Source organism: Carya illinoinensis, chromosome 12 (genome assembly GCF_018687715.1).
Source record: "Carya illinoinensis cultivar Pawnee chromosome 12, C.illinoinensisPawnee_v1, whole genome shotgun sequence".
Lineage (NCBI taxonomy): Eukaryota > Viridiplantae > Streptophyta > Magnoliopsida > Fagales > Juglandaceae > Carya > Carya illinoinensis.
The window spans coordinates 19026168-19034827 of NC_056763.1; the positions used below are offsets into that span (position 1 = coordinate 19026168).

The 8660-nt window shown below is 39.5% G+C and overlaps 1 protein-coding gene and 2 pseudogenes across 1 annotated transcript; 1 reads left to right on the top strand and 2 right to left on the bottom strand.

Moving 5' to 3' along the window:
- Positions 1-1361: 1361 nt before the first annotated feature.
- Positions 1362-1825, top strand: LOC122289308 (annotated as a pseudogene).
- A 613-nt stretch (positions 1826-2438) lies between these two features.
- On the bottom strand, positions 2439-3162 carry LOC122289310 (annotated as a pseudogene).
- Positions 3163-4269: 1107 nt separating this feature from the next.
- LOC122290310 (manganese-dependent ADP-ribose/CDP-alcohol diphosphatase) lies at positions 4270-8499 on the bottom strand. Its single transcript, XM_043097945.1, has 2 exons — positions 8311-8499; positions 4270-5700 (listed from the first exon to the last, which is right to left on the bottom strand). The coding sequence occupies exons 1-2, from the start codon at positions 8491-8493 to the stop codon at positions 4705-4707; spliced, it is 1179 nt and encodes a 392-aa protein (XP_042953879.1). The 5' UTR covers positions 8494-8499; the 3' UTR covers positions 4270-4704.
- Between the last annotated feature and the right edge of the window lie 161 nt (positions 8500-8660).

An 8660-nucleotide genomic window follows, 5' to 3' on the forward strand; every position in this document is an offset into this window, starting at 1 on the left:
CATTGAAGGAGACTCAACACAAGCAATTTTGGCCATCAACAACCAGAAAGCAGCAACAGATTGGACCATGCAGACAACCACAAGAGATATTCATTTCTTGCTACAAGGCTTAGAACAGTGGATCGCGAAAAAAATTCATCAATCACAAAATTGATGTGTGCATCAACTAGCGCAATGGGCAGCTTCTAAGCAAGTCTTTGGAAGCATACCCCTAAACTAGATCCCTCCAAGTCTCCTGGATTTTCCGAGTGGAAAAAACCCTCTCTTTGATACTGTTTAATTATTGTAATATTAACCCGCTACTCTTTTGTGTTAGTGTTTTTATTTTTTTATTTTTTTTTTCATGAATGCATATATTGCTTGGAAAAAATAAAAAAATAAAAAAACTTCCGAACAATCTGCGGATCCAAGCATGCAGTTAGCACCGGCTTACGCGCGAGACTATCCATAGAGTTTGCATGCCCTTTCCATGACGCTAGAGGACAACCAGAACTCAGAAAAGTATAGTAATGGAAACAAAGAAGAATAAGACAAAGGGAAATGTTGCCTGCATGCCCCATCTTCTAATCCTTCGAAAATATCCACGGATTTGAAACCAAATAAACAAAACAAAGTCCATGCATAATTAATTAAAGTATTAAACCCCGCCCCAAGCATATCCATCTCTGTAACGTCCTCACAACCCCATCCTTTCAAAGTGATCAGGAGCCATTTTCTTGTAAGCGCCAGCAAATACTTTGAGCCTTTGACTATTTCTGCTCACTTTTTTACCCATAGTTTTATTCAAAAAGAAAACGCATAATTGTTCTTTTGGGTTCTTCTATAAAAAGGGACGTACCGAAAGTACAAGTACTTTTTCCCATCCCAGGGTCAATAGATATAGAATTACATCATCAAAGCCTTTACCTTTGGGTGACTGATTGCAAGTGTCAATGGAGCCAAAACGTGGAACAACTATCTTAGGTTCACTTCTTCTCTTCTTTTGCATGGCAGCAACTTGTTATGGAATTGTTCTCTTCTCTTCTCTGCCAAGAACCCTGCAAGTCACTGCTTCATTCAAACAAGGGCAAGGTACCAAACCTCTCTCTCTCTCTCTCTCTCTCTCTCTCTCAAAAAAGAAGTCTCTGTTTTGTTTTTCATTTCCAACTTCTCAAGAATAGTCTGTCGTTTAGTGATTTTTTTGCTGAGATGAGAGCGCGCGCGCACACAGAGACTGTCCAAGAAAGTTAATCAACCATACAGAATCTGCAATTTTTATCACTTGGGTTTCTTAAATATTGAAACTTGAGTTCATTAGAGTGAAACCTTTTATGGATCAAATTTATAGTTCTGAAAGCTGGTGTTGATAAAATTACCTTAACATGGGGTCTGAACCAGAGCCTAGCGGCTGGTACTTGCCCGTCAGCCAGGTTGACCGAGCGTGGAGGAAGACGGTTGACAACCTAGCCAAAGACAAGGCATGTCAGTTCAATATCGTTTCTAGTCCGTACGATAAGCGGAACCAGACCCTTTAGTGGACGGTGGGGACGGTGGAGCGTGACGTGCCCTCGGGTACGTACTTCGTACGTGCCTTTGGCTACGACTCCGACGACGTCGAGGTGGCTTACGGTCAAACAACCGATGCCAAAAACACCACCAATATGTTTGATGTCCAGGCAATCACCGGCCGCCACGCGTCGCTCAATATTGCCTCCGTCTGTTTCAGTGCTTTCTCGGTTCTGTCCTTGCTTGGGTTCTTAATTGCCGAGAAGAGAAGGGCAAAACTGTCTGAACGGAAGTAAGAGTTGACGCAATATAACAATAATAATATTCTTAACCCCTTTCACCTTTGTCCAATAAAATCGTTACTAGTAATTTGCATGGTGTAGTTTTATGGGAAGTGGGAACATGGTGAAGATAAAATCTATTTAGATTTTAGAAGTGTTATTTCATATCAATTATGTTAAAAAATTATGTGTTTTTATTTTTTTTAAATTATAAAGAGTCTCACTATAAATGATGTGCTAAAACACCAACTTCTATGTAACAAAACTCGTTTGTAATATACCGAAACTTATAGTTGCATTTTGGCTATCAAAACTTAATGAAATCTATTACATTTTGAGAAATAATAGTTGGAAAAGTCTTGTTGCAGGCAGAATGCGGACCGAGTTGCGCACCATTGCTGACGTGGATAAAATGAAACGCGGCGTTTTGCTTGGACCGGGAATTCATTTCCTCTTCTTCAACTGTTTTCCTTCGGTTTTCAATCTTTTTTCCCTCTTTCTCACTCCAAACTCCCCAATGCACTGCAAGTAGCAGCCCCATCAATCACCTCCTACGCTCACTCCCTCTTCTATGTTCTGTCTATGCGAAAACCACCCCCCCTCACTCTTCTGTCTATGCGAAGTCCCCGCCACCCCACCCTCACTCTCCCCTCCCTACGAAACCCCCCACCCTCACTCCCCCTTCTCTGCGAAGCCCCCCCCCCCCCCCAAAAAAAAATCCTCTTCCTTAGCGTCAACCACGGCTTGCATGCCACCATCGCCGTCGTCCAGATATCGCACCACAACGACGGGACAGACACGGTGGTAGACGCAGTAATCGCTGACGCTGCCGAGCTTACTGTCTCTGGCGCACCAAATCCCCTGCTCCCCATGATGATGGCGTTGAGGCCTAGCCTCTCAACCTCCAGACACAGCCTCTCCCTCATATCGTGGTCCTCCACGATGTGGATCTTGTATGGGATCTGCGTCTCCCGCAACGGCCTTGCTAGATCTGCGGCTTTCAACGCCGTGAATGCGTCGAAATCGTCCTCCACCTTTTGCTCGGACGCTTTGGTGGCTGTGGTGGTGGTGCCGTTCTCGTCAACAACTTCAGTGGAGGATATGGAGAGGTCGATAGAGCCGAAGAGGATGGAGGTGGGGCTTACATGGAGGAGGATGACAGCGTCACCGGGGTGGATGTAGTGGTGGACGGCCCAACGGACAGCGTAGGCGGACTCATCGGAAAGATCGACAGCCACGACGAAAATGCAGAGGACGTGCTCGCAGAGGCTTCAGCGGACGGACGGGCGGGAGAGATGAAACAAATATTCTGAAGCTCGTTTCGTGTTTTCCCTCTTCTTTTTACTGTTTTGATTTTTTTTTTTTTTTTACTTACCACGTCATCAATGGTCCGCATTTTCGTCCGCGGTATGCTTGCATGTAGAACGACACATAATAGTTACAGTTGCAAACGCGCAAGAAAAGTATAATAACTTTGAAAAAAATGAATAAATACGAAACTCACAAGAAAAGAAATTAATTTTTTAATAGTAGATCTCACTCTTTTTCAAAGTGACTACATGACGTTTGTTCATTCTACAACTGTATGTAACATTATTCTAAAAAAATGTGTTTTTAAGTTGTTTTTCTATGATTAATGTAGTCACATAGTAGCAAGTAGTGTATTTATAATCCTGACTGCTAAGTAGTGAAAGTCTTATATGGAATGGATTTGGTTAAGGGTTCAGATGGGGTTTGGTACGAAAGTGTCTCTGTTTGTAGAAAATATGTAAGAACAAATCTGTTTGATTGTAATAATATTGACATATTTGGCCAACATTGTCAAAGACCCAAAGTAGCAGCTAAAAATGTGTCCTACCTGTCTTTACTTGTTTTGATTGGTACCTTAGAGTAACATAAGACTAGTTTTTTAGGGTTGTTTTTTCCTATAACCAATGATATCAAAGTCGCTATTATAAGGCTAAAATATGAAACATCATAAGAAGAAAACACTCCAAACTCCAGCAAAATAACCTGATCCATCACTCTATCTGTCAGATTAGCCTGTAATAAATTGCACATAGCAAGATCATCTACTAGTTCTCCATCGGCTTGTTGAATGATCATATGTAATTACTCTCTCTAAATCTCTATATCAACAAATGAACAAATTAAGAGTGGGATCAAATTTGAGAGCTAGCCTGCACAATCTCAATTAATGGGGAGACGGAGTATTTCAAAATATATGATTTTAGTGCATGATGATCTTCCAATAGATTAACCTGGATTATAATTCCTTTAAGTTTTTGTCTGAAGTATAGGCCTAAGTTGAAGAGAAATATATATGTAGTATAATTGTGGAGCACACACTTTGTGTTTGTGTTTGTGTTTGTGTGTGTGTCTGTGTGTGACTGTGTGTGTAGCTTTTTGGGTGCTGGAATTAACAAAAAAGCTATCAACTGATATGAAGCAGTATGTCATTGATCCTAGAGAAAGTTCAGGAGTTAGTTGCTTAAGCTACAAGTTACTGACCGACCTGCCACAATTTGCAGATATTTGGAGTAATTATACGCACTAATAGCATCACATTGCTCTTCAGCATGACCAAAACAATAAGAACACAGCAGGTGAGCATGAAATTTTGAAAAGGGCCACGCATGGCTGGTGTTTCACAAGGCCGGTACAGGTAGCTATAGATCAAGATAAAAACACAAGTATCACATGAAGTACAAGGGATATTAGAACTGAAAGAAGATCTAACAGAGAGTATATGCAGGGTTACCCATCATAAGCAGAATTGGGTAGAGCAAAAGAATTTGTTCTCTCCGATATTTTGCAAGGGAACCCAGCTAAATCTTGAATACTTTCAATGATTCCAAATGAATGGTTTTGTGGAGATAATGTACACTCCACATTGTAATTAACAGATGAGTATCAGGGTTCTTTAACACTGTTATTCTCATAAGTCTGATTGAGGCTGAAAACACATGTCCATGCTCTGCATTCTATCTGTACCAATAAGTGATAGCCTGTCATCATAAACATTCACAAAACCGAATGCGTCCGTGCCTGGAGGGCATTCTAGGGCAGCTTCAAGGACTCTGTGGTGTATTCCACGGGAGTCAATTGAGTGCCCACCTTTGTGATCATGTCCAGCTAGACAAACCTTTACACAATTGTATCTGTGTATCACATCCATCACTTCATCGTAATTCCAAAGAAGAGCTTCTGTATTTGAAGCACCAGGATCTAGAGGTAGATGGCAACAGATCACCACTTTCTGTTTTAACTCAGATGCTTCTTGAAGTATACCATCTAACCATTCCAATTGTTTTTTCCCAACTGCTCCATTGAACTTAAGGAACCTTCTCTCAAGGCCCACTAGTCCAGATGGACTGTTCTTTTCAGAATTTGGGTTCTTTTCACGAAGAAAATTGAAGGCTTCCAAAGTGTTTGGATGATCTTGAGGCCAGCCAATGGCACTGATATCATAGCCATCCAGTACAATGAATCTGTATTCTGGAGTTGGTGTAAAATCAAAATAGGCATGATCATTATGACTTGGAATCTTCAACAAGGGAATTAACTCGCTGCGTGGAAGATTGTAGAGGCAGTGATTGCCAATCATGTGATAGACTGGGCCATTGAATTTGGAGAATTCATTGACAACTTTCTTCACAGCAGTAAGGGATTGGATCTTTGGGCAAAATCCATCAACAATGTCCCCAAAATTGATTGCAAATTTAAGCTTCTGGTGGTGGTTCCAGTTTTGAACTGCCCTCTGCAATACAATAATGCTATGCCGATAATATCGTGGAATCCCAATAAATGAGCGACCATCAGGAATATCAGCATACTGAACGTCTGATATAACTCCAAAAGAAAAAAGAGGTTGCTTCTCTTGTGCACCTGCTGACCCATCTGTTGAGCCCATGGTGCAGCTAGCATTAAGAACCTATCAAGTAAAATGAATGAATTTCAATGAGCCAAACTTATCTAGTGTAATAGTAAAGGATCAATGAAATTGCAGGGATGCTTCACTTAATATTGACCAGCGCCTCACCACCCACCAAAAAGGCAAAAGAAAAAAGGAACTGTGATCCTAGCAGTTATGACGCGTGTGATTTTCAAGTTGAGGGTATTTTTATAAGAAAAACTAGAGTTTGCGCTTGAGGCTTCTTTACACACTTGTAAAGAATCTCCATTCATATCTCTAAAGGGTAAATAGAATCACCAATGCATGAAACGTTCTGTGAAAATACAGTTAAAGAAAGTTCTGTGAAAAAAATGTTCATAATGTAGCTAATTATGGGCTATTTATCATTAAAGAAGTTAACTCTCTCCTCTTTTTATTGAAAAAAGGGGAGGGGGGGAGGGGGGGAGGGGGGGGGGGGGTGTTTTTAAAACGCTAGGAGATAAAGAACAAAAAACTGGATTAAATGAAAAGCAACTTCTCCAAGTAAATAGTGAGGCAAAAAAATTATAATGGCCTACAATTATGTTGGAGGTATAAAGCTCCAAGATTTGATGATTAGCACATTTAGAAACCCCAGTTCAAAAACTAGGACAAAACAAATAAACATCTGAAAAGAAATTCAATACATCAAGTTAAGAAGTGCTGAAAAAAATTTCACTACGTTGCAGAAATTGGTTTCATAAGCCTCCAACAAACATTCCCAAAGCCCCCATGGGAAAGAGGCAAAATTTAATTTGCTCAATAAACCTGCTTTTATAAACTCAAAATTAATGGTTGAACTCCATTTTTTTCATAATGTTAACAAATAATGAAGCATGTCTACAAATCGAAATATAACTCCAAATTAGCACATAGGGGGATAAATATGCGTTCTAACAAACATAATAATCACCAATCTAGGACATGTCATCCTACATAAACACCAAATTATCACAAAAGCAATAAATAAATCAGGAGACAGAAATTTGGCGACGAAGTAAAACTTTTTTCTTCTTCAAAGGTAAACCTTCTAGTCTAGGGCAGCAAAACCCAGAACATCAATCCACAAGAAGAATTAAGTTTTACAAATAACTCCTTTTACAACTCCTTGTAACAAACTCCTTTGCTACCAGACAACAACCCACTCTGGAAATTTATTCTATATGGCTTCCTCTCCCAAAACTATGGTGGCTTCTTCTTAGATGTTAAATAATAGAATTCTTGCATGGCGGCTTCTGCTTGGATCTAACAACTCTAAAAACTAGTCTATCCTAGCACTCCAATCAATGACCTGATTCCTTAACAAAAACTCAAGGTGAACGTAAAAAAACTTATAGGAAGTAAAATTCTCCTATCACGAGTGACATAGCCTTCTCCTCTACAGAATTTCATGCATAGAGACCCTTTAAATAAACTGTAAAAGTTGCTGACTTTTGTATGAATTCAGAATCCTCAATACGGTAAGTTTTGAGGTGGACGGTAAGATGCAAAGTTAGGAATTCTCTAGAGTTTCACGATTTTTATTGTGGTGCAATTAAACTTCTCTCCGTTTGGACATTCATACAAGCTATTCTGTCCAAATTCAGAAAAATAAGTCCAGACACCCATGATAATGTCCAGCTGTGTATCTTATATTCAAGTTCTTGAATGCACATATAAGTCTGGATATCGAATTTCTCTTGAGAACCCCGTTTTGACACACTAAACACTGAAAATGAGAACTTTCTGTGAAATACAAAGTTATAAAATTTTGAATAAACATTTCAACGTCACCAAGTTTCCCTTCATCCAATGTATAGATCAAGATATATTTCCGTTTTAACTTTGACTAGGTTTTTCCCAAAAAACTACATACATAAACTGGAATCTTTCAAGTCCTGTATCGAATTCATCACCAACTTACCCCTTAACACTGAATATTTTAACACAAGAACATGTTTTGACACGTGAATTTGCCAACAAAAAATAAAACATAACAATCAACGCGGAAACCAAATGATCCAAGCAAACAAACACAATACAAGATTTAAGTAATGATTGTTGTGCCGGCTAAAGTACTGATTCTTGTTTGGTGCACCAGCAGCAGTGTTAATTAAAATCAATCCAAGCAATCGTATAGAGAAGAGAGTACCGAATAAAACATGATTGAGCATAAAACCCTACGTCTATTGACAAAGAAGATGATCAAACAAATTATATTATAAAATTCAGCCTCTAGTACACCCAAAGCGAACTACCGATGGCATCTTTCAGATGCAAAAACCATCAAGGTACTCCTTTACATGGAGAGCACACCTTAGGCCCAAGCCACTCAATGTTCAAAACAGATCCTGTTAATAGGCCCCAGCTTTTATACCTTTGCTCAAAAACATGAAAACTCAAATGAATTAATTGACTCATAATAGAAATTTGAGGCGCTCATTTTAAGCAAAGATTACAAACATAAATGCACATGGGACAATGAAATCTACAATACAGAGCTCAAATTCTTTGTAGATAACCGAAAAACTAAGTCGGTGGGGTAATGGCAAAGAGAGAGAGACCAACCGAGAAAAGAGAAAGTAGCAAAGAGCAAGTGTAAACGGAGAGAGAGAGTCAAGAAGTACGTACGGTTCGTCGACGATGAGAAAAACCGATCAGTCTTCGGCGTCTGGTGGAGACAGGAGAAGGAGGTTGCTTTGGGTATTTATAGGACGCATCAAAACGCGGAGATCCTGTGCTCCGCAGAGAATACACGACAGCGTTTTGGTGGAGACGGAATTTGGAACAATACACTGTCGGCATTGCTTTCATCGAGGTGAGAGGTTGTTCCGCGCGTGAAGTTAGGTAGTTAGTTGCGCTAGACAGAATTACTAAAATACCCTTTCTTCCACTTATAATTACACACTTGCCAATTGAATTTCATTTTTTTTTTTTTTTTTTTTTTTTTGGGAATTGCCAATTTACCCATAATATATTCA